Source organism: Oryzias latipes, chromosome 2 (assembly GCF_053564925.1).
Source record: "Oryzias latipes strain Hd-rR chromosome 2, Olatipes_Hd-rR_3.1".
In the NCBI taxonomy this organism is placed as follows: domain Eukaryota; kingdom Metazoa; phylum Chordata; class Actinopteri; order Beloniformes; family Adrianichthyidae; genus Oryzias; species Oryzias latipes.
The window spans coordinates 30,658,006-30,684,552 of NC_136238.1; the positions used below are offsets into that span (position 1 = coordinate 30,658,006).

The following is a 26,547-nucleotide window of genomic DNA, read 5'->3' on the forward strand; positions in this document are numbered from 1 at the left end:
CATTAATGTAAATTAGTTTGGGTTTTCTCCTGGAGCTCAGGTTTGCCCCTTAAAAAAATATCTATCGTTTATTAATATTATTGTTTTTTGTTAAAAGTGTAAAAATTAAAACTGAAACTCTATTTATATTTGTGAACCAAATATAATCGTTCGTTCGTTCGTTCGTTCGTTCGATCGATCGAACGAACGAACGAACGAACGAACGAACGAACGAATGAATGAATGCAATACAACAATGTGCACAATCCAGTGCTCTCTTGCGCTGGTCCCAAGTCCGGATAAATGCAGAGGGTTGTGTGAAAGTGTCAGATAAATGCATGTAGACAATAAAGAAAAACACAATTAGAAACAACAAACCACAACAAGAATCAAGTTTCTCATGTACGAGGGAGAAGAAGCAAGTGTGGCAGAAAACGTCCACCACGCTTCTCTTCTCCAAGGATCTGCTTCTCCTCGTGCTCCTTTTATTAAGAACAAAGTAGGAGCTTCCAATATCCAGACAAAGAGAAAAGTTCATCAGGGGTGTCTTATAATGACACATTTGGTGGATTCTAAGTTCAAACAGTTTTCCTTATCAGCTCAGGACAGTGTGTCGTAAAACCCCCTCATCCTGGCTGGGATGGAAGCAGATGAACAAACACAACTGTTTCTAAAAAGGTAAAAAGGTCAACTCGAGGTTAACATTTAAACAAATACATTTAACCAAATAGATTTAAACAATGATAATAATGAAACAGTTTCCTTCACAAAGCGGATCAAACTGAAGGTGGGACTCCCAAAGCAAACGTTCTGGGATGTTTGCTTCAGCTCTGTGCTTCTGTTCTCTGGTTGCTTCTTTGCTTTGGTTGCAGAGACTTGGAGCTCTCTCTCTCTCCATGCAGATCAGCAGCTTCTTTGGAGGCAGAGGCAGCTGTGTGGGAAGTCTCTGCAGGTCCAGAATCTTCTGATGGATCAGCAGCTGCTGCAGGTTCCTCTGGGTGGAAACACATTTCTGCCAAACAGAACATCTGTTTGTCTTTGTTTGGATGGAAAACGGAGGAAAAAAACTTCTTTGGAGAGAAATCTGCTTTGTTTCTTGTTGCTATGAGGTTGTTGAACAAATGTGGTCACTTTCACAGCTTCACTTCAAATGACTTCCAATAGACAGAAATTATACATTTTCAGTTTATTAAAATAAGTTTGTGAAACATTTTTAATGTTTTTTCTGTAATTCTAGGTCTGATGTCTTCATACATGATGGCTAAAATAACAAAAACCAAACCAAATCAATCAGGTCTGTAGTTTGAACTTGCATTGGAAATGAGAAGGGCGACACCTTCTGGCTGTATCCAGAACTGCATCTTCTGGTCAGAAAAGTGTTGAAAAACCTCAATTGTGTCTGTAAAATGTCTGCAGCTTTTTTGTCTGAAGACATGAATAAAGTCTGGATTTGATCCTTAATGAATCTTCATATTTCTTTGTCCTTCAGTCTTTCTTTCAGTCTCAAACACACTGGTTCATTTGATCCTAATGAGAACATGTGTGAGGCTCCAACATGGCTGCCTTCACTGCAGCTTCCAGTAAACGGATGCTAAACTAGCTCTCTGGAAACTTGAACTTGTTGAATGGGAAACTTCCTGAAATCTTCTTCATCTGTTGACTTGTTCTTTCTTCATTTGAATGACCTCAGTCCTCTCCCAAATCCAACTCCATCTATCTTCAGTGCTTTGGACTGAGTTGGAGCAGAACTAGAGCTTTCTCCAGATGTCCTAGTACTTTTAGATCAGTGTCTTCCAATATTTGGAGCCCAGGTTCACTTCTTTCCCTGACAAAAATCCCAAAAGGCCTACCAGCCACCAAATAGTCAGAAACCAGAAAACTTGGTGGTCTGCATTGATGAGAAACCAGTCCCTCCAGGATGACTCATGGCTTTTTGGAATCATTTCACACACAAACAAACGGGAAGTTGTGCTTGTTTTTCTGAGAAAATGCAATCAAATGTGTGAAAATGGTCAATGTAAATGTTTCGATAAAGGCTGTAGGGGATTCAGGGATTGTGGAGCGGTTGTTGTTTCCTTCTGGGTTAAAGTGCAGTTTTGTGTAACCTCCCAAAGAGGAGAAACCCAAAAAAGAAAGGAAAAGCAAAGAGACAGGTGGAAGCCATCATGAGATTCCTTTCAAACAGGAAGTTCTTTGTCATTTCATGCACTAGTTTCATTTAGCTCTAGTTGTTGAACATTCTACAAACTCCTAAAAACATTTTCTGTCCACTTTGAAACCATCTGGGGCTGACTTGGCCTTGCTCGCTGGGATACGGCCAACATCCAGAAATCTACCAACAGACATTTTTAGCTCTAGTTGTTGAACATTCTATGTTTGGAAGAGGCAGTTCTTCTAAAAGAAACTAGCAGGAGCCCCAGCGCTGGTCTTTGCTTGGATTTGTTTTAGACTTGTTCAGAGTCAAATGCATGTTTTAAGGGGAGGAGGATTATTTTGTTGTTGCTGTTTTTGTTCCTATTCTTACAATCCACTATATGTCCCGTGTTGAATTCTACTATTAAAATGTGGGAAACAAATGTTTATCAAATCCAAATCAATCCAAAAGCCTGGAGACTGGATGGCCGTGGTCCTCCCTTTGACCTGGACACTGGTTGCCACGGCTACCTGCACACTCACCAAGCTGGAACTTAGAAGAAGAAAAAGAGACCAAAATGATTGATAAAGCAGGTTTTCCAGGGAAATCCCACAAAGTGCTTTCCAAGCTAGAACTAAGAATACCCAGCATGCATTTGGAAAAACTCATTAGCTTCTTGTGGAAAATGATGAGTCATTGTAAAAGCATTCTATGAATGCTCAGAAAACTTCCTCTAAGGTTGTGGTTGTTTGGAGAAGTCCTCCTCTTCAAAGAAGTTCTCCTGACCATCTTCAAAGCCACTTTCTGCTTTTTCAAACGCTACTGTTCAACAAAAACTTGGTTTCTGCCACCAAACCAACCTTAGACACTGAAACAGAATGAATCCAATGCAGAAATGTGTTGACACCTTTAATTCAAAGCTTCAATCAGTTTGAATCTCATGAAGAACATTTCAAAAATCCACATTTGGATCAGGCGTCTTCATCAGAGCACAACTCATGTTTCCAGGACTGTGACTCACCAATAGATCCTCATTTCCTTTACACAATCTGTTTCCATCATTTGGATTTTTCATAAAAACTTGAGTTAGAAAAGAATTGTTGGCCCAAAATGTCCAGTTTGAATAGTTTACAGTTTGTTGTGTTTGGTTGCTAGGTAACAGGGTCTTTAATGTCTATGATGTCATGGTGGCTTTCAGAGTTGAACTCCTGAATATGACGGTAAACATTTGGATTGAACAAAAATGGGATTGAAGCTCATGCTAAATCCTGATCTCAATGCTGAAAAAAACCTCCTCCTAGATTCTGGTTCTTTGGAGAAGTCCTCCTCTTCCAAGAATTCCTGAAAAAAGCCCTCATTTCTCCTGACCATCTTCAAAGCCACTTTCTGCTTTAGTTTAGTCCAAACTTGCTTTATGCTGACAACATTTACAGCTTGAATCCATCTGAAGAATCCAAGGAAACAAACCAATCTAAGTCTGCATTCATGCCACTTCAGAACCAACAAAGCATGTTTCCAGGACGCTGACTTACCAATAGAACTTGGGATTTCCTTTGCAGAATCCTTCTCCATGTGTTTTCCTTTGTTTTTCTCCCCAAAACCTAAAGCAGAGATTTTTGCTGAGCTGCAGAACAAACGTCTGACTGCTTTAACCGCCGTTGATGGTTTGTTGTGTTTCCCTCTATAGCTGCTATGGTCTTGCTATGGTTGCTAGGTAACGCTGTCTTTGATGATGATGACGTCAGAGTGGCCTCTAGAATGGACTTTTGTCTTGTGGAACCAGGAGCTGTAACCTTTAGGGCACTAGGACCCAGAAAGAGGTCCAGGCAGTGACGGTGTTCAGTGACGGACTGCGCAGCCGCACTTCCTCCAAACGCCACTATTCATCAGCGCGTGGAGCGCCAGAGTCCAAACGGGCTTAAGGCGCTTTGATAAAGCGCTCTGGAATCCAGCTATGGTGTGCTAAACGTCAGGTCCAGAACGGAAGATGCCATCAATCAAGTCTGTCTGTCAGCAGCAATCCAACGCTGATGGGGTTTAGCTTGTGGAGGATTTGAATGTTCATTTGCTCTCAGGTTGGTTCTGTGCTGGAAGCCCCAACCCTCAGTTCAGTCAAGTTAGAAAGATGCTAACCAGCTGTTCCCTCTGTCACCATGGAAACACGGACCGCTTTAAAGTCGGACAGGATTTTCACGGAGCAGACTTCTAGACGTGGAGGATAAATACTCCAAGATGAATTCATCAGACATGAATAAAACAGTCTTTCCTACATAGAACAGAATGAAATCCACTGTGTTTTAGCAGCGTCTGTAGCATCACAGAGACGGTGTTCCACCAAAAACTGGGACCTGTCACATGTTGTTTCCTCGTGACAGAGCTGCAGCTTTAATGTCAATGATATAGAAGAACAAGAATCCAAATTCCACATCTCTGATGCTAAACAGGGTCGGAACTGCTTAGTAATGACCCCTCCAAGTCCGTATCCTTGTTCCTGATCCTGTTACTTGGGGATTTTTTGTCAACATGTTTCCAGAAACATTTCTCTTCGATCTTTATTTCTATTATGTCTTCTTCTTTATTTCCTTTTATTTTTGTATGCATTATTATTTAATGTATGCTTTAAAAACATTTGAATAAAACTGAAACTAAAAACAGTTGAATCTCAGTCTTTTTCAAGTTTTATTATAGAGTGGGCATATATTTTTCATCAATAAAGTTACTTTCCTATTTAAATAACCACTTCAAGGTTCTTGTTTGACAATTTTATTATCAACTCACAACACAAAAGTCTTAATTTTAGAGCACAGAGGAACTGCATTCAATAATAAAACACTGAACACATAATACAAATGATACAAACAATGCACAACCCCTTTTTATGATAAATAAGAAAAATCTTAACAGTCTGGCTCATTTTTAGCAACTATACATTCACAGTCATACATGCTGTGGTCCTTTTCTGCTAAAAAAAGATCAACATTCTTCTTAAAATCTTCATAGTCTGTGTATGTCTCATAAAATCCTGGTGTGGTGGACTTCTTTGTTGTGGGACAGTAGGTGAATATTTTCTGTTTGCTGTTTGCCACCCTCTCCTTTGAAGGGGTGTACCGCTTGCGTAAGCCCCCACATCTTGAAATGCCACAAGCTGCACAAGGCTTGTGTGATTTGGGAGGCATAAATGGCCTAGCTGGCACGCAGGCTGGGGACAAGGTAAAAGAGAAACCTGCACCACTTCCAGAGGCAGCAAATGGAAATGACATGCTTGGAGCCTGAGGTTGGGATGGTACAACCAGCAGGATGGGAGCATTTGCAGTGCTTTGTGATGCTGTGGGACTCACTTTTGGCATAACCTTCCTACATGTTGCAGTAGGCTCAGTCACTTCTAATCTCCTCTTTTCTGCCCATCTCTTGTCAGTTAGTTCAGGGATGACAGGATATTGCACCTCTAGTCTGTTAGGCGCAGGAAGGGAGTCTGGAAGATGTGGAGTGGCAGACATTGGCTCTGCTGAGAGGACTCTTTGGTGGCAGGTGACTTGTGGTACCATGGTTGCCCTGTAGTTTGCCTTCTGCTCCTCACATGTAAGAAATGCAGAAATGGATTTAGAGTCGATGTTCGGTAGTGGGATGTGTAGCGCTGACAGGACAGGGTCGTCCCGTATGCGGTCCACTATACGTTTGTACTGAGCTCTAACTATAAGGTTTATTTTGGTTGGACTGTGTGTCTGGCTTGCTGGTGGTCTGTTTTTCAGCATTTTTATGAGCAAGTACAGAAGGCGTGAGTCTCCTGTAGTCTGGGCTGCTTGAGCATGAGTCAACCTGGCAAATTGAGTTTTTTGTGCTGCAATGTTTTCTGCCTTTGCCGGTCCAAGGCACCTGGCAAACAGCGTGCAGCCCGTTTTGGACTCATACTGGTTTTGGAGTTGAACAGCAGCGGTATTTATCCTCTGGCGAATGTCAGCTGGGATGATGTGGCGATCGCTGTCATCAACTAACAGCAAAAGGGCCGTTGCTAAGCTTTCGACCTCCTCGAATCCAGGAGGGTGAAGCTCACTGAAACCCATCAGAACATCCTGCTGCACTGGACTCACTTCCTCCATGACCCGCTCGTCTGAAGTCATCTCAGAATGTTCAGGGTGGAGGGAGTCACTGGCGTCGACCTCAAGGCTGATACCATCATCACAGCCTTCAACATCTTCAGGGTCCAAAGATCCATCTGGTTCTTTTTCTTCCTCCTTTTCATAAGATTGCTCCTTCTCAACTGCAAGAAGAAAGAATTGTTATTTTTAGGTTGATTCAACTAAACCCCCTCTCACCGATCCTCGCTACTATCTGGTCTTTAATGTGTGTATATGTTCTTAAATTTGTCTGATTTAGGACTGTTTATCGACAATTTATTTTTAGGTTCAATTCAATTCAATTCAATTTTATTTGTATAGCCCAAAATCACAACAACAGTCGTCTCGATGGGCTTCGAAGTAAAACATGAACTCAAAAGGATCACGAATACAAAGAGTTCAATAGGAAAATACTAAAATAAACTAACAAACTGACTAAGCTATACTGGCATCCCTGCCCTTAGACCCCCCTAAGGAAAAACTCCTAAAAACGGATTCCGGAAAAAAACGAAGAAACCTCAAGGGTGCCCACATGAAGGAGGGATCCTCCCCCAGGACAGACAGGCGATTTACCAGAACTCTTAGAGACGAATTAACTTATCTAACTCTACAACTACATATATAAAGTCCAGCAGACGAGCTTCATCCAGCTGTGGTTAACTGCTAATTTTACTGAATGTATTGTTTAATATATGTATCTAATGTTATGCAAATATGCAATTGTATTCTGATCTTTTATGGTGATTTTAATATCTACCCAGGGACTGCAGATAAAAACTAGTCCTTTGGCTAACTCTGGCGTATTGACAGTAATGTTATTAATATGCGCTGTCCCTATATAAGTTCCTTAGGCTTGATCAGCAAAGTCTTTTGCATTTTACTTTGGCTGTTGTAGTCTGAAGGGACTAACTAAGATCACATGATTTGAAGAATGTTGTCGGCTGCACTGACCAACAATGTCTTCTGTATTTTCAACTGGAAGGGACAGAAGAGACTCTTCCAGGACACGCTGTTGATGGACTGCATGTTTGGAGAGCTTGAAGCTCAAGATAGAACCGTTGTTGAAGTGAACATACCGATAGTGTGGAGATGAAGATCAGAGTCACACTGACTTGCTGACATGTGAGAGCTGTCCACACTTTGGACATGACTTCTGTCCCTCCTCTTCCTCTGATCTCTGCTCTGTGGGTCTGTCTCTTCATCTGTAGTTGATGTTGATTCTTCATGTTGGTTTCCTTCTTCATCCTGACTATCAGTTACATTAAAGTTCTGCTGATTGTTTAGATCTGCTTCACTGTTCTCATCTTCCTCATAAGCAGGAATCTCCATCAAGGTTTCAGTCTCCTGCTTCAGATCAAGCTGATCCTCTTGACTGATGCAGAGTTCCTCTGGCTCCTCTTTAATCTGTGGAGGTTCTGGTTCCTGCAGTTCCTCTTTAATCTGTGGAGGTTCTGGTTCCTGCAGTTCCTCTTTAATCTGTGGAGGTTCTGGTTCCCCTTGAATCTGTGGAGGTTCTTGTTCCTCTTTAATCTGTGGAGGTTCTGGTTCCTCTTGTTCCTCTTGAATCTGTGGAGGTTCTGGTTCCTCTTGTTCCTCTTGAATCTGTGGAGGTTCTGGTTCCTCTTGTTCCTCTTGAATCTGTGGAGGTTCTTGTTCCTCCTGTTCCTCTTGAATCTGTGGATGTTCTGGTTCCTCTTGAATCTGTGGAGGTTCTGGTTCCTCCTGTTCCACTCTGAAGTTTCTCTGCTGGTTGCAGAGATCTTCCTCTTCAGTCTTCCAATGCTGGGGGAGGGCTGCAGGGACACAAACACAACAAGGAGCCTTTTATACGTTTCCAGGACTTTTGGTTTTTTTCAAGCATCAATAAACTCTGTGATCATTGGAGAAAATGTCTAAGGAGTCTGGAGGACTGGAAGAGACTGATTGATATACATATATACGCCATTAAATAAATGTGTCATTTACTATTTAAAATTTTCATTACAAAATAGTCATTAAAAAGCAAATCATTTTTCATGACATAGTAAATGATTTTATGGTCCAGTGTGAGCTGGAAGGGACACATTAAAATACATATAATGAATATGAAATAATTAAATAAAGGTGTCATTCATTTTTTAAAATTGGAAAAAAATAATTAAATGTGTCCATATTTCTTAAAAATTCTATGTTAAATGATTTACACAGGTTCCATTACTAAGTTCTTCAAATTTTCTACATTCTATTCTATTTCTCCATCTGACATTGACACAGTTTAAAGGTGAACTTTGTTTCAGGCTGATGGTTGAACTTCCGCTTTTTTTCTGCCTTGCATAATGAGATGAGAAGAGAACTTGAATCTTTGTTCTTCCAGTTTGTTCTTCTGGTTCTAGAGAAGGAAAGTGCTGATTTCATTGGTGACAGAAACAAACACACAGTAGTGTCTGATAAAGACACGTCAATGAACACTCATGGATCATGTGTGACACATGTTACTGGCATCTGCATTTATGGCGTACAGTCGGGACTTGAACACACCGGGTGTGGTTCCACCAGCACAAGCAGCTGCTCCAGATATGTACATTGGAATCTGTACAAACAAGTGGTTTCGAGACAGTTGTGGACAGATGTACACAGATATACACAACTGGACCCTCCAGCAGATCTGAAAAACTCTCAGTCATGACATCATCAATGTTATTAACATGTCAATCAAAATCACTAATGATTGAAATCTTATTATCCCTGATGTGAAGTGATTGAAGTTTTTGGAGGATTCTTACTGTTGGTGTTGCACAAAATTAGGAAAATGCCAAATATTTTTGGAGTAATCCCAGTGATGAGTTCTATGGTTACGTTGTTAATGTTTTATAAGAGCTAAAAGTGATCATATCTCCAGGCTTTGTTTTGCAGCATGTTCATATTTGTATAATTTTGACAATGTATTTTTATGGAGAGCAAAACATTATATGTTATTTAAGGTTTAACTTGATTTATTCTGCATTAATATTCCTGTCTGTTTTTATTCATTTTCAGTTCAATTTTAAAAGTTGTAAAATTTTAGCTTTATCGTTTCAGTAAATGTTTCTTGTTCGGACCAAAACCTAAAGCATGTTTTGGATTTAGCCCCCTTGTGTGACAGAGTTTGACACCCCTGTCCCATGACGGGTCCCCAAACAGAAAAGCATGAAGCTCAAAGGGCTTCTCTGTTTCTTTGATGAAGGTGACATACCTATGTGGTGTAGCTGCAGCTGTGGTTTCCAGATGACATCCAGCAGTCTGCGCTGACGACAGAGCTCCTGCTCGTACTGGACGATGGTTCCTTCACAGAGTCTGCAGATTTCTTCAGCAGCAGCAGCTAGTCGCTCGCTGATCAACTCTCTCAGAGACTGAAGGGAAGACATGGTTCCTGCTCCGATCTTCAGCTCCAACTCCCACAAACACCGCCGTCCTCTTCACTGCAGCTCCGATCGATCATCTGCTAGTCTCACAATCACAGCAATCCACGTTGTCTTTCCGTTCAACACTTCTTCACTCATTTACGACACTTTGGAAAATGCTGAGAGTTCCCACACGAACCACGTATCGTCCTTTCTGTCCAAAAACCTCACAAACGTCCCAACAAAACACCACCGACCTCTCAACACAAGCTAACGCTGCTAGCCTGCTAACAAGCTAACGCTGCTAGCGCCTCGTGCTGTTCTTCTTCTTTGTTTTGCTAACAGCGTCATGGTGCTTTAGCGCCACCAGCTGGTCTGGAGTGTTATCTGTCGCTCATATTATGATGTCGATGGCGGGGGGACAGAAATTAACATAAATAAATAATAATAATAATGATAATAACAACAATATAAGAAATAGTCTGAGCCAAAGAAAGTGGTCTGAGAAGAAGCAGCTCTGAAGCTCTGCAGCTGACGGAGCAGCTCAGTGGCGGTTTTTGTTATGGGCGATGTGGGCGGTCGCCCAGGGCGGCATTTGCCGTTCCTGAGGCGTTACACATAATATGCTACATACTAAATTCAAAGAGGAAGCTTAGAGCTTTTTATTTGAAATTGCTTCAGCAGCCAACACTTAATACTTTTAATTAGACACATCAGACTCTTAAGAATGTCTTCCTCCTAATTGCTCTTCACACTTATGGTGCAAAAAAAAAAAAAAAAAAAAAAAAAAAGAATACCTCAGAGTGAAACAACGTAAAACAGGCACATGAAAATGAATTAGGCAGAACAAACATCCGTGCTCAACCCAATTTCGAAAAAAGCAGGCAATGGAGATTATTTCCCACAATTCTTTGCTCCGACACAGCAGACCCGATGCGCACGTGACCACCGCCCTCTGCTGCAAGACGATTGCGGCCACACCTCTTTGCGGTAGTCTTTGGAACATAAGTCAAAAAACTCGAGAGGGGAGCGCAACTCGCCGGTGGCTGGCTGAATCACACTAACAGGTGATTGGGGGTCTTTTTCTATCTGACAATCAACTCTGGGCCGCAGCTGCGCCTCCCGTCATAGAGACGGAGCCGCGTGTGTCAGAGGGAGGGAGGGGGGATGAGCGCGGACCATTTTTAATGGATTGAGTTTTTTTGGAGGATTTCTACTGTTGGTGTTGCACAAATTTAGGGAAATGCCAAATATTTTTGGAGTAATCCCACCGATGAGTTCTAAGATTTTAATTAATTAAGTCTTTAATGTTCTATAAGACCTAAACAAATTAATCACAATAAGTTTTATTTTTTAGATCTAATCCCTCAGATATTTTTCACAAAGACACACACAGGACGTCACACATTAAGAAATTATTGCTAAAAATGAAGCAGGAGTCTAGCTCTAAAAAAAAAATGCTCTAAAAAAATGATGAAAGAGCAAAAAAAAAATGGAATTATTTGATATGTAATTTCTTATTAATATTTCCAGGCTTTCTTTGTTTTGTCCTACAGCATGTTCATATTTGTATAATTTTGACAGAATATATTTATATGGACAACAAAATATTACAAGTTATTTAAGGTTTAACTTGAGTTATTCTGGATTAATGTTCCTGTTTTTATTAATATTTATGTTCAAAAAGTTCAGTTTAAAAGGTTTAAAGTTTAGCTTTAGTGTGTTCAGTAAATGTTTATCTTCTTCGGCCCAAAACCTTAAGCGTGTTTTTAACTTAGGCCCCTGTGTGACTGAGTTTGACCCCCCTGTAATACGAGTCTAGAAAATTCATGCATTTTTTGAGTAAAATGGCTAAATAGAAGACAGGGAACACAAATTTTGTATGTGTGCGGGGGGGTGGGGGGGGGGGGCGCTGGTGGGGTTACTCGCCCTGGGAGTAAGTTAGTGTAGAACCGCCACTGGTGCAGCTTCAGGACTCATGAGGAGGACCACACTGCAGCGCCTCCTGCTGAAGCATCAGAGAGTCTGCAGACAGAAGATCCTTCCAACAGCAACAAGGTCTGCAGGAGCTCTTTCCACCACCAGCAACAACCTGAACCAAGCAGGACCTACAAGAAGTTCAGCCACTAAACTTCCACAACTCTGTCATTTCCTTTCAGAAGCTCTGAGCTCCGTCTGAATCTGCAGAGATGCTGAGCTCCTCAGCTGCTGCAGCTCCCACAGTCACATGAAGGTCTGCAGCTGCAGCAGGAAGTCCAGATGTTTGCAGCTGCTGCAGCTCCCACAGTCACATGAAGGTCTGCAGCTGCAGCAGGAAGTCCAGATGTTTGCAGCTGCTGCAGCTCCCACAGTCACATGAAGGTCTGCAGCTGCAGCAGGAAGTCCAGATGTTTGCAGCTGCTGCAGCTCCCACAGTCACATGAAGGTCTGCAGCTGCAGCAGGAAGTCCAGATGTTTGCAGCTGCTGCAGCTCCCACAGTCACATGAAGGTCTGCAGCTGCAGCAGTCTGGTGCTGTTTTCCAGTCAGTGTTCTTCGTAGATTCTAAAATAGATTTATTTCTTTGAAGGTTTTTCCTGAAATTTGAAAAGTTTGAACATTTTCTGCCAGAATTGATCCAAATTGTTTTGATTTGGTTGTTTTTTCTTTTCTACATTTGACCAAACCCAAAGTGGGAGGAGTCATCTTTCTTAGTTCATCTGAATCATGGACAGAAGTTGTAGATGTTCCACTAGAACAGTGTTTTCTTCTTCTGTGGATGGTCTAGTGTTCTGAGCACATTGGTAAAGTCTGCTGCATTATCTGTCAGCTTCCATTTTCAGCATTTGGATCCTCAAAGTTCAGGAAGAAACCGGAATCCAAACTGCTTCCAGTTTCCATGTTTGGGATCTTCTGGACCTGTTGAAGGACACAGATTCTTTCCACATCATGAAGCTGTTCTTCTGAAGCCAAACGGCCCACAGTTCTATGCTGATGATGCTCTTCTTCACCAACAGCCTCTCAGATCACAGATGCTGCAGTTTGCTTGGTTTGCTGGAAAGCAGCAGCGCTGCCACGCCCACCTGAAAGAGCCTCAGAGCTTCTCCAGCTGATGTCTTCAACACTGGGACTCCATCCCTTCTTCCATTCATCTTTGAGGCCCAGATCCTCACCTGCTGCTGGCTTTGGTTCAGCAGCTGCTGACTGGAACGCTGAAGCTCAGAGCGTCCGGCGCTTTGATCTTCTGCACATTCAAGTGTGGAACAGATGCAGAGAAAAGCTCCAAAGTTCTCAGAGGAGCATTGATTCAGCAGATCTTTAGTTTCTGGAGACAACTTCAATGGAAGAATGAAAACCACATGGATTCAAGCTGAAACTCTGTCAGAGTCAATAAAGTTTTTTCAAAGATGAAGTTCTTGAAGGACAAAGCTCTCCTTCACTGTCAACACACACAGATGATCAGAACAGTTCCACATGTGTGTGCATGTTCTGGGAAGTTCTCCGGTTCCTGGGTTCCTCTGATCACGGGTCCAGCAGCGTGTTTCAGGAACACGGATGATCCAGAACATGGGATCAGACTGAAGTCAACAGCATTCAGCTCCTTTTGGGCTTCAAGCCCAGAGAGAAGAATGAACCTGAATGAACCTTTACATTTCAACAGAAATTTCAAGCTAAAAACAGAAAAAAAACTCTTTTCATGTTTGAAAACAATCAAACATTCAAACAGGAAGAGAAAACAACGTTTGTCAGGAAATCAACAGATCTGATTGATTGTAAATCTTCTTCCTGTTGGAGTTTGATGAATGGAAGTAGAATCTGTAGAAAGTCAGTTGATGTTTTCCATTTCAGTAAATGAAGGTTTGGGGCCTGTTTCAGAAAGGAGGTTAAGTGTAAACTCTGAGTGCATTAACCCTGAAATCAGGGAAACCCTGGGTTTTCCGTTTCAGAATGGGAGGTTTGTTAAACCAGAGTAAACAGAGTAAGTCAAACCCGTTTCTGAAAGAGAGGTAACTTCTACTCGGAGTCAGTGTCCATGGTTACTTATGCTGTGAACCTAACCTGGTCGGGAGCAGGTTTAATTCTCTAAACTCAAAGTTTCTGCCGGTCCCCTCCCCTTTTTAAAGACGAAGCGGTATTTTTCACTTTAACCTTCATTGCCCACATTTCCGTCACACAGAGACGGTCTAAGTGACAAGAATGGCTTGTCCTTTTTTGGAGGACCCAATAGACGAGGAGGCTGCATTAATTCGTAGAGAAAAATATATATATATATATTGTTTTATTCTGCATTGGTTGTTTGTACATGTCCAGTACCCTTTTTCGATGTTTTTATACTTTGCATAATTGTATACAATTGTCTCAAACTGTAAACCTCAATTGTCTTTTTCAATTAAAAAAAAAAAAAAATTCGTAGAGAATTATATTTACCTCGTACAAGGACTTTGAGAAGACTCAATTTTTTGTCATTTCCCCATACGTTTTTGTGAGCGTTACCGTTTTTCGTTGCAGTCAATTACATATATACAATGAAAACAACATTGGATATGTATTGCTATGTAGATGTTTCATATGTCAAATATTGTCAACAAAGCCTACATCCATGACATGCTCACATTTGACCTGATTGAATTATGTTTTTATACTTCATTTTTAGCTGCTGCCATGTTCTTTTAATTCCTTCAGGATCGCATCTACATGAAAATGAAATCAGGGACATTGAATTAGATTAATGTAACAATTACTTTTCGGAAACACAATTCGCTAGTACTGCTTACTTTCTTAATCCCATATAAACCTATACCACTTGATCAATACAAGGGTAGACAAAAGTTCACTTTTAAAAACACAATTGCATGTATTAATATTAAACTGACCAACGTTTGCAAGAGGGGAAGGTTAACAAAAAAGTCCTCTAAACATTACCGATGTTATATGCATTTTCCACCCTATTGGTTCTGCACACTATGCAGCATTTCATGCAATTACACCAGGAATAACACTTCAAAAGTACACCTAAATATCGCCATTTTTTATTTCACACCTTACGCTATTTAAAAAGTTATTACAGACAATATTTTATAACAATGATTTAAATGCAAACTTAGGCATTGACTTGAGCAGCTATGTTTTCCCACAATAACTGTCTTTGTTTTGCAGATGCAGGAAAACATCTGCAAAACAAAGAATATGTGCTCATATTCACTGTAACTCTGCAGCAGCACGTCAAGTTCAGCTGGAGAAAAATACGCAGACCTCTTTTTTTCACGGTTGCCATGGTGACTCGTGATATCTGCGCTCCATTGATAATGGCTTCTTATAGTCGCGGTGCGCACGCTCACCTCCGAATCAGTCCACTCAGAGTTGATTGATCTAACTCGGATCAGCTTCTCTGAAACAGAAAACTCAGAGTTGTTAATCTCCCGATTGACCAACTCAGAGTTCAAGTTCAACCTCAGATTTGGTTGAACCTCCTTTCTGAAACAGGCCCCAGACCAGCTGGTGGCGCTAAAGCACCATGACGCTGTTAGCCAAACAAAGAAGAAGAACAGCACGAGGCGCTAGCAGCGTTAGCTTGTTAGCAGGCTAGCAGCGTTAGCTTGTGTTGAGAGGTCGGTGGTGTTTTGTTGGGACGTTTGTGAGGTTTTTGGACAGAAAGGACGATACGTGGTTCGTGTGGGAACTCTCAGCATTTTCCAAAGTGTCGTAAATGAGTGAAGAAGTGTTGAACGGAAAGACAACGTGGATTGCTGTGATTGTGAGACTAGCAGATGATCGATCGGAGCTGCAGTGAAGAGGACGGCGGTGTTTGTGGGAGTTGGAGCTGAAGATCGGAGCAGGAACCATGTCTTCCCTTCAGTCTCTGAGAGAGTTGATCAGCGAGCGACTAGCTGCTGCTGCTGAAGAAATCTGCAGACTCTGTGAAGGAACCATCGTCCAGTACGAGCAGGAGCTCTGTCGTCAGCGCAGACTGCTGGATGTCATCTGGAAACCACAGCTGCAGCTACACCACATAGGTATGTCACCTTCATCAAAAAAACAGAGAAGCCCTTTGAGCTTCATGCTTTTCTTTGTGGGGACCCGTCTGTCATCATTCAGTGGCGGTTCTACACCGGGGGTGGTCAAACTACGGCCCGCGATTAAAGGAGTAAGCCCTGGCTGCAGCCTGCAGAATTGCTCAACATAGTGGAATGCTGGAACGCTGGGGCTATGTGAACATGCTGTGGAATGTTAACCCCGCCCACATTGAGCCCGTCTGCTGTGGAATGTTAACCCCGCCCACGCTGAGCCCGTGCATTTGATTCACCTTTGTCACAGCAGTTGTGATTGCAGGAAAGGGGAAGAATCAGTGGAGCACATTTTGTGTCATTGGTAATTGTATGAGGAAGAAAGAGAACAGAGGTAGGAAAATTTGAATGGTGCAATTTTTTTTATGTATCACTTAAAAAAAATGATTCAAGCCCCTCTGTCATGTAACACAATAAAATTCTGTTTGTTTTATTTAAAAATATTTATTTTAAAAGAATGTATCTACATTTAATTGACCTAACACAAAATGTATTAATAGTTTCCCCTATAACTCCAGTAATCCAAAATAATTGAGTTCAAGTCAGGGGCTTGCTGTTGAATGCTGTTTTCCTGTTTCTCTTTATTCTTTTTGCCGTCTCACGGCTACAATTTTTCACCTATTTTAACCATTGAACTATTAAAATGTCCAACTCCTTTGTCTAATGCCTGGTATGACATTTGGTCTTTCAAATCCTTCGACTTTTCAAAAGTGAAAACTTTCGTTCGTTTTTTCCATGTAAAAAACGAACTGAGGCATGAAATCGTTTCAACACGGCTTCTCCCAACTTCCTATTTGTTTATAGCGGCGGCTGTGTGTAGTCACTTGTCACAAAAGTGTTAGCTCAGTGCGTTAGTTAGCGGGCTTAACATACAGATGTTCTGAGTTCGAGGCTGACTTTAGACTGCTGTTTTAATGTTTTTTTTATTCCCTTGCCTTTTCTTGATAAAATTGATTTTGACTAACTCAATTATATTTCGTTACATGGAAGAATTTTCCTAGAGGTGGGGTTACTCATATTTTTTGGATGGAAATCCTGCCCGCAATTAAATTGAGTTCATCCAATGAGTTATTTTTTTGTGTCCGTGAGGCCAGACAAAATGTATTAACTCCCTAATACATGCACATGGAAACTTGTAAACGGCATACACAGACAGCAATCACTGTATAAATTCTTTAATTCAATTAAATATTTGTTTTTATTTGGCGCAAATTCGAACTACAGACGTCTCAACGAGCTTCATACCTGTAATTGTAAGGTAAACATACAATGAAAAAGGGATCATGAATACAATGAATGCATTAGGATAATACTAAACTTTAACAAAACAGACTAAACTAAACTAAACTGATATTCCTGTTCTTAGACCCCCCCCCCCCCCTCACGGTGAGGAAAAACTCCTTAAAAACCGGTAGGTGGCGATATTGCACATGGAAACTTGTAAAACCAAAGAAGAAGACGGGCTCAATGTGGGCGGGGTTAACATTCCACAGCGTGTTCACATTCCTCAGTGTTTCATTCAGCATTCCACTATGTTGTGCAGTTCTGCGGGCTGCAGCCAGGGGTAGTTGGAGTAAAGAGGGAGAGGATCCACTATTTGTTGTATTTGTGTGGGTGTGCGCGCGTGTGTGTGCTTTAATGTATATTTTTCCTGAATTTTTGTCTTTGAAAATCATAGTGTTATTTGGTCATTGCTTTATTTCATAAATAATCATGAATGAATGACAATGTATTCATATAGAAATTTACAAGTCCTTGAGGTACAAAAGGGCTTCACAAAAAAATTAAATGAAAAGAAAAAATGATCTAAAATGGGAACAAAGGTTTTAAACTAAAAACTCTAGAATATTCTGTTTTAGAATATAATTTTCAATATAAATGTTTTCATCTACATTCCATGTTATATCATTCTCACTCCATCTGCTCGTGGTCCTGCCCTTCTATCAAATTTTAGAACCCAATGTGGCCCGCCAGTTAAAATAATCGCCCACCCCTGTTCTGTACTAACTCACTCCCCGGCGATAAACCAGTCATTTTTCTGTTTTCTTTGTGTGCTAATTGTGCTATACAAATAAAATTGCCTTGTCTTACTCTCACAAGAACAATCCACCAAAAAGTTACTTCAGTAAATGTAACGTGTTACTACTCACCCCTGTATATATATTTATTTCAATTAGTCTCTGCTGGTCCTCCAGACTCCTCAGACATTTTCTCCAATGATCACAGAGTTTATTGATTCTTGACAAAACCCAGAAGTCCTGGAAACGGATAAAAGGCTCCTTGTTGTGTTTGTGTCCCTGCAGTTCTCCCCCAGCATTGGATGACTGAAGAAGAAGATCTCTGCAACCAGCAGAGGAACTTCAGAGTGGAACAGGAGGAACCAGAACCTCCACAGATTAAAGAGGAACAGGAGGAACTCTTTATCAGTCAGGATGAAGATCAGCTTGATCTGAAGCAGGAGACTGATACCTTGATGGAGATTCCTACTTATGAGGAAGATGAGAACAGTGAAGCAGATCTAAACAATCAGCAGAGCTTTAATGTAACTGATAGTCAGGATGAAGAAGGAAACCAACATGAAAAATCAACATCAACTGCAGATGAAGAGACAGAATCAACATCAACTACAGATGAAGAGACAGACCCACAGAACAGAGATCAGAGGAAGAGAAGAAACGGAAGTCATGTCCAAAGTGTGGACGGCTCTCACATGTCAGCAGATCAGTGTGACTCTGGTCTTCATCTCCACACTATCGGTATGTTCACTTCAACAACGTTTCTATCTTGAGCTTCAAGCTCTCCAAACATGCAGTCCATCAACAGCGTGTCCTGGAAGAGTCTCTTCTGTCCCCTCCAGTTGAAAAGACAGTAGACATTGTTGGTCAGTGCAGCCGACAACATTCTTCAAATCAAATGATCTTAGTTAGTCCCTCCAGCTAACGACAAACAGGAAACCTTAACAGATCAAAGAGAAAATTGTTAGCAGATAAAAAGTACAATCTGTTTTGTCGTCTGTGGTTCTAAGTTTGTAGTTCAGTTCTTTTCAGCAGATTTCTCTGTCAAACCCAAAATCCCATCTAAGGCTGCCTTTACACTGCATTGTGCATTAGTGTGTGTAAGGAGAGAGTCCCCCCCTCTCTCCTGTGAGCGCGGTGGTGTGAGCGCGGAGCGGGGGACTGTTGGAGAACCGTAAATTACAAATAAGCTGTCTCGCCCAAAAGTTTCGGAGTCTCTTAGCCCCCTCTGGAGGCTGAGGGTTCAGAACGGAAAAGAGAACCCCGAGGACATCTCCCGTGTGTTTCTGACTACGGTCGGAAAAGAGAAGTCATCGCGCAGGAAAGATTCAACACTTGGATCAAACTGTTAGTACAGCACAACGTCTGCAAACACTTCCTCATTCAAAACTCAGAGAGAGCACATAAGCCGGCCGACCAGCCCTCATTTTTACTCCCCCATGCATCCCGTCAGGAGCGCCCAAGGCAACGCCTCCTTCTGTCGCTGCGTTGCCTCCATGACAACCACAATCACAAAAGTCCGAAAAAGGTCCGCGGAGGGCGGAAATACTACTACGTAGTCCTCAGAATGTCTACGTTTGATAGTATCAGCATTGTATAGTGTAAATGCAGACATCAGATATGGGTCACTTTTAAAAGATGATGTAAGCAGGTCGTCAAACAAATCGGATTTAGTCAGAAAATTGGATATGAGCATCAAGACCTGCAGTGTAAAGCCGGCCTAAACCTCTTTGATGTCTCCATGTCTCCAATTCCAGACATTCAGACAGATTCTATTTCCAAAACTACATTTCAAGCTAAAACCCAAAGACAGGGTCCTGCTCATGGATCTGCAGACAGAAAAGATTCAAACCTGAACACATCAGTGAAAAACTGCTTAGTGTCAGAATTGTTCTCCATCTTTTCTGGACTGATTCTTCCTCCAGTGCAGCTTCATCTTCATCAAACTGCTCCTCATTGTTGGGTGGAAACACAACAGGGAGGTTTTTCTGTGTCCAGTTCAGCTCCATGAATGTTCAGGCTGTTTAATGTCAGTGATTTCAGTTTAGAAAAACTGCATCTCTGTTAGGGTTGGGCGATGTCCCCTAAATCGGCCATTGACAATGTTTGGTGTCAACCATCGGGATGGACGATGACATCTTCGGGGGGGGGGGGGGGGGGGGGGGGGGGGGCTATTTTTACATTTTTCGTTCTTATTTAACTGCTATTCATTATTTTACTTTTTTTATTTTATTTCCCAACTAATGATTAATCCGCGATGATCCAGTATAAACTGAGGGAAGTGACTTTAACAAAAAAGTAACAAACAAAATATAACACTATATAACAGTCCGCTCCCGCTCCTGTTATATAGTGAAGTGGACCGGCGGAGCGCGGACTTCCAGCTTTGTGTTTGATGGGAGGGGGGGGGGGGGGGGGGGGTTACGCGAGCGGTATATGTGGGAGATTTAAGACTGCGATCCGTCCCGCAGCTCTAGGGGTACGAGCTACCGAACTCAGAACCGGGTCTAAAAGTGTAGCATCACGATGGTGTCTCTCCATCAGGATGTCAGTCACCCATCACGTCCATCGGCGCAACCCTAATCTCTGCTGAGATTTGCTTCACTTCCATAAGAACCTCAGCAGCATCAGGATCATTTTGTTGATGGTTTGTTTGTGGAATGACATTTCATACTCATAGCTTCAGTGGAGATCAAGAGTCTGGAACCTTTAACACTAAAAGAACCATTTGATCCAGTTTCTTCCAGACCAAAACCCAACAAAAGCCACAAAGTTCCACTTCACTGTTTAACAAAATACTTTTTATTTCTGTTTTTCGGACTATTAAGACAATCATTTATTAAATATAACACTTAAATATTTACAAGTGTTATTAGAACTTTGTGTGATTAATCAATCATTACCTATTATTAAGTAATTTAATTAATTTATTTTTAATCTAACCTAATAATTGCTGTGAAAAGCCTGATTTTGAGGTGTTTTTATAGAAATCTGTGACATTGTGGTTAGGGTTGGGCGATGTTCCCTAAATGGGCAGTTGACGATGTTTGCAGTCAACCATCGGGATTTTCGTTATTATACAAATACTGAGGGAAGTGACTAAGTGACTTTAACAAAACAAAGACAAACAAACTCCACTCCTGCACTTAATTAGTCGGTCAGGTGGACCGGTGGAGCGAGCGACCGTGTCTGAGCAGAGCAGACGGACTCTTATCTTTGCGTTTCAGGGAAGGTAGGATGATTTCTTACGTGTAAGAGACTAAGGACTGTGATCTGTCCCGCACCTCTACGTGAACGAGCTACCGAACTCAGGAGAACCGGGTGTCCCGCGTATGTCCTGGGCAGAGCTCGGTCGGACCGTCAGCGCCCCAAAGCCGCTGTGTGGCAGAAATGTCGCTAAGTCCTCAGAAACCATTCAAACAATCACATGGATTTGTGTTTCCAGTCGTGTCCCAACAAAACAAAGGCTAATATTATTCCCACATATTTACGTGCAGCCTTTCCCGCATGGATTTATGTTCACCCAAGCTAATGTTGTTAGCCCGTGTTAGCATACCGCTGACCCTGGCTTCTTTACGGCTCCGTTCTTTAACAGAAAAAGCGCTGACCACACAGATTTAAATTAAAATGATGAGCGAACATGCGCTTCATAATAACCGTAACATTAATAAAAGCACGTTTAGGAGATCATATCGTATATTACAGAGCTGACATATCTATGCATGTAGCCGCTCGGCGAAACTAATTTTTTTTTCCGGTATTAGAAATACTACTGCGCATGTGGGAATGATTTATTACAAACATATAGAAGATCGTCTCGTGCAGCTTCCAGCTGATTTTGCTGTTCCAGGACAGCTACAGCCCCATGAACGGCTCTAGCAGATTTCACCATGCTAAACTTTAGGCGTTTGCTGACATCATCGCCCCGCCTCCCCCTGGAAATGCTAACTGGAATTGAGTTTTGCAACACTGTTCGCAGGGTGGATGTGAAAATGAAAAAGCATTTCTGTTAATTCATTATCATTTTCAAGTTAGACATTTCTAACTGAATTTTATGGTGTCAATTCAGCGCCTAAAGAATTGCGCATCAAAACTATAAAACCGCGCATCAAAACCCCAAATCTGTGAATCAAAATGCATAAATTGAGAACCAAAAGCTATAATTTGCAACCAAAAGCTATAACCCAAAGCACAATCATATTTCTCAGTTGTTGATTTGTTTTCTCGTCATTCTGAAATCCTGTTTTTGAGTTGCAGTTTTATTTTGAAATCGCCTTTTTGAGTTGCGCTTTTATTTGTTGCGGTTTTGCTTCTAAACCTGTCAATACGTAAAAACAGCGACACGTCAGTCAAGGGGAGGAGAGGCGGGATATCCCCGGCATTCAAAAGCTCATTGGCTACCTAATATCTCAGAGTCTTACGTCAACATACCAGTTTTTCCCATTTTTCAAATCTTTTGCTGTATTAAATGATCAAACGTGTACTTTATGTAACCAAAGGACGCCAGCACAGTCAGATGAGGATCTCCACCAGTAGCTGCTAGTGAAAAAAGATGTTGCATGAAAAACTATCGCAATTGAATGCTTCCCTGAGACAGTTTCTGACAGTTTGTGGTGAAATTTTGTGGTTATGCAAACCGATTGTTTCAAGCTGCAGATTGCGGCATTTCCCACATCAATTTATGTTCATTAAAGGCTAAATGTTGTTAGCGCATGTTAACCTTCACCTAACCGTTCTTCCGGCTTCGTTCTACCACAAAAAAGCACTGACCACACGGATTAAAAATAAAATGATGAGCGAACAGGCACTTCAGAATAACCATAACAAAAATAAAAGTACGTTTAAAAGATTGTCTCGTGTATTACGGAGCTGTTAATAGATGGGCTAGTGTCACTATGACTCAGGGGTAAATTCACTCCTGAGCATGCGCTGTTCTCTCCGTCACGCAGCTGACCGGCTTTTCCAAACCCGTTGGTGATGGTGGATTTTTTTCACGCTGCTTTTAACGATTGCTTTTAACTTGAAAGCTGCATCATATTGTAGTGACGGTCACGTGCATGTTGGGTCTAATGGCACCAAAGGATTCTGGGATGCGGCTGGGCGTGTTTCTTTTTGTTGAACCATGACTGAAGTGTCTAAGACCTGAAGTGAGGTCCATGCTGTTTGGCTGCTTAGAGGTGTGCCGAAAACTAATTGGCTCGCTGCTCGAAGTTGGATTACGTATTCAACCTTGCTCAGAGACTGAAAGAACATTCAAGGCGGCCGCCAAATAAATCCATAAATTAGCTGTGTCACTGAAAAAGCCGCAGGGCTGTAAGCGCAGGACAAAAGTAGCGGCTTATAGTCCGGAAATTATGGTAGTTCACTCAGTTGTAATGTGCTGTGATTCACAGTAGCAGATTCAAGCAGTTGAAATCGCTGATTTGAGGTTGTAACTCTAATGAACACATGCAAATGGTAATTTGTCAGTTGTGATTTTATTTGTCAAGCTTTACAGCAGAAGATTTTTTTCCCCCACAGATGCAGACTTTTGGTTTACCACATTCTATTTTACATGTTCTCACATCAAATCTTGAAGCTCGTCCATATTGACACATTTTTACCCTCTGCGCTGCCAGTAGCACTTCTAGGCTAACACGCACACATAAACACACCCACTAACACCACCGCAGGCAGGTTTTTGACCCCCATTGATGGGGCCCCAGACCTCGGTCCTGGAGGTGATTTCTAAATAAAATAAATACAATAACAGGCATGTGAATGTAACTTTATTAGTTGCATATTCCTAACATTACAGAGCTGGTGTTGTGCTGAAATAAGCCTCAGAGACTGTGTCAAACATTTACTATAGATGCCTGCATCTTTACTGTCAATAATGACAAGAATCTAAAACATTATATTTGTTTTCAGACTGTTTTCCTATTTGTAGTTTCATATCAAAATAATTGGAGACAGAATCAGGTTAAAAGTACATTTTCTGTTAATCCCTCCGTCCCTTTCTAGTAAACCTCTCCTATTTATCTCAGCAGGATTTATGCAGTTAGATGACAGTAAAGACCTGTTTGTACCATTTATTAATTACTTTTCTGCATTTTCATTTCCTTAAAAAAAACAAAGAAAATATTATTTTGTATCTTTAACAGCTTCAGACTACAGGTAATATTTTTATGTATTTTTTTTCTTTCTAACTTGTCCTGTCCAACAGCTGGGCAGATAGATGAGAACTAACGGCGTCTTGTGTTGGACATATTTTACTTTAACAACAGGGGTTATAAATCTTCTGACAAACCAGAGGTATGTCTGAATAAACCCCTTTTGTAATCGAGGCCAAACTTCATTCCTTTTAATTGTTTTTGAAAGTCTTTTGTGTTGGACCGGACGGAAAAGGAAAGACTACAAGTTATTGACTGAAACAGCTCTCCTCATAGGGGGGAGGTGTGGGGGGCCTTTTTCAGCACAGTTTTATACTGTTATGCTAAAGAAAACAAGAAACTTATTTTAAAAAATTAATCGTTTTTTAATGTGCATCTTCTGAATGATACTATTAAAATTCAATTGGTACTTAACAATACATAAAGTCACCATAACATATAAAAGGGCCTTTTCTTGTGTCCCTGCAGTCCTCCCCCAGTGTTGGATGAATAAAGAAGAAGATCTCTGCATCCAGCAGAGGAACTTCAGAGTGGAACAGGAAGAACTGGAACTTCCACAGACCAAAGAGGAAATACAGGAACCAGAACCACCACAGATTAAGGAGGAACCAGGGGAACTCTTCATCAGTCAGGATGAAGATCAGCTTGATCTGAAGCAGGAGACTGATACCTTGATGGAGATTCCTACTTATGAGGAAGATGAGAACAGTGAAGCAGATCTAAACAATCAGCAGAGCTTTAATGTAACTGATAGTCAGGATAAAGGAGAAAACCAACATGAAGAATCAACATCAACTACAGATGAAGAGACAGACCCACAGAACAGAGATCAGAGGAAGAAAAGAGACACAAGTCATGTCCAAAGTGTGGACAGCTCTCACATGTCAGAAGGTCAGTGTAACTCTGATGTGAGAAAAAAACCCAAAAAGACAAATCTGGGTAAGAAATACAAACAATCTAAAAAAGAAGAGAAACTTTCCTCTATCAGGTCTGGTAAAAACTCAAAAATAATTACTAACCTGTCTGACTACATGGAAACTGGGTCTGATGAAAGATTTTATATCTGTAAAGAATGTGGTAAAAGCTTTTGTAACATATCTCTGTTCAGAATTCATATCAGAATCCATGCAGAAGATAAGCGATTTTCTTGTAAAGAATGTGATAAAAGTTTTAATTATATGTCTCATCTCAAAACACACATGAGAACTCACACAGGAGAGAAGCCTTTTTCTTGTAAAGAATGTAAAAAAAGTTTTAGTCACATGTCTCATCTCAAGATACACATGAGAATTCACACAGGAGAAAAGCCTTTTTCTTGTAAAGAATGTAAAAAAAGTTTTTGTGATGTATCTAATCTCAAAAAACACATGAGAACTCACACAGGAGAAAAGCCTTTTTCTTGTAAAAAATGTGATAAAAGTTTTAGTCACAGATCTAGTGTCAAAAAACACATGAGAATTCATACAGGAGAAAAGCCTTTTTCTTGTACAGAATGCGATAAACGTTATAGTGATTCATCTAGTCTCCAAAAACACATGAGAACTCATACAGGAGAGAAGCCTTTTTCTTGTAAAAAATGTAATAAAAGTTTTAGTTTTGTATATAATCTCAAAACACACATGAGAACTCACACAGGAGAAAGGCCTCTTTCTTGTAAAGAATGTAAAAAATGTTTTAGTCGTACATCTGATCTAAAAACACACATGAGAACTCACACAGGAGAAAAGCCTTTTTCTTGTAAAGAATGTAAAAAAAGTTTTTGTCAGGTATCTCATCTCAAAAGACACATGAGAATTTGTAAGACTTTGTCTTGACAATGGTAGGATTTAGTGTAAACTGTAAATTCTAAACTTTTCTGATAAGAGGTTGACCTCTCAACCTCTGTTCCACAGCAGAAGACTTTATTTTACAGGGGGAAAGTTCTGTATCTCAGAAAAATTAAATATTTTAGAATAAGATTTTAATGCTTAAAACTTCTGGGGTCAAACCCCAATGATCTAATAAACTCCATAGCAACCTGAGCTTTGATTTCATGTACATAGAGCCACAGGCTGATGGCCTCCATACCATGTTGATGCAATAACTTGATTAGAGGGAAGAACAAGTGAATATTGAATGTGTAGAAATGAACTTTTCTAAAAATAAATTAAATAAAACTTTGGCTGTTTTGATCTATGAATCACTGCAGGAGGTCCTTTGTCCCAACAGCAGTTAGACTATAGAATGACACAGTTTAGGACTGCTGAAACTGCTGTTGGATTTACTCATTCGTTTAGGACGTGTACTTTTACTTCCACTTTTATTACTATTTTAATTTTTACTGGCTATTTGTTTTTCTAACTGCTATATTTCTTTTTTGGCTGCTGTAACAACTGAATTTTCCTCCGGGATCAATAAAGTCTTGTCTCGTCTTATCCTGACTTTCTTGGACAGCTTTTTTTAGGATTTCATCTTTTCTAAGCCACAATTATCAAAAGCAACAAAGTAAAGGATCAATACATTTCAATCTATGTGTAATGATACTAAATGATGAGTGTCACTGCTGACAAAATGTGAAAAACTTTTCACAAAATGAATTATTTTAGATGTACCTGTTAATAGAAATGAGTTGTTTTGACTAAGAGCTAACATTTGGTAGAGTTAACATCTAGTAGAGTATACATTTACTCTTTATTTTCTGTCAATAAATAATATTTATCAATAAATCCTTGATTGTAAATGATGGATCTAAAGTTGAAAAGAAGTCAAAG

At 40.7% G+C, this 26,547-nt stretch overlaps 1 protein-coding gene and 2 long non-coding RNA genes across 5 annotated transcripts in view; 2 read left to right on the forward strand and 1 right to left on the reverse strand.

Moving 5' to 3' along the window:
• Window positions 1-1,440, forward strand: LOC144988615 (uncharacterized). The gene is made up of 2 exons (XR_013652556.1): window positions 1-657; window positions 882-1,440. It is a non-coding gene; the product is annotated as an uncharacterized LOC144988615 (long non-coding RNA).
• A 3,426-nt stretch (window positions 1,441-4,866) lies between these two features.
• Window positions 4,867-26,547, reverse strand: part of LOC144987029 (uncharacterized) — a 48,238-nt gene continuing 26,557 nt past the window's right edge. Inside the window, exons 1-3 of one of the 3 annotated variants that reach the window (XM_078935881.1) lie at window positions 9,440-10,875; window positions 7,341-8,021; window positions 4,867-6,371 (exon numbers count right to left, since the gene is read on the reverse strand). In XM_078935881.1, the coding sequence (XP_078792007.1) occupies window positions 5,011-6,371; window positions 7,341-8,021; window positions 9,440-9,611 (2,214 nt within the window). In that variant the 5' untranslated portion in view covers window positions 9,612-10,875 and the 3' untranslated portion in view covers window positions 4,867-5,010. Of the gene's footprint in view, window positions 6,372-7,304; window positions 8,022-9,439; window positions 10,876-26,547 lie in introns of those variants that run through there. The other 2 variants (XM_078935879.1, XM_078935884.1) reach the window with 2 other exon arrangements.
• On the forward strand, window positions 14,921-26,211 carry LOC144988252 (uncharacterized). Its single transcript, XR_013652103.1, has 3 exons — window positions 14,921-15,579; window positions 17,934-18,386; window positions 24,266-26,211. It is a non-coding gene; the product is annotated as an uncharacterized LOC144988252 (long non-coding RNA).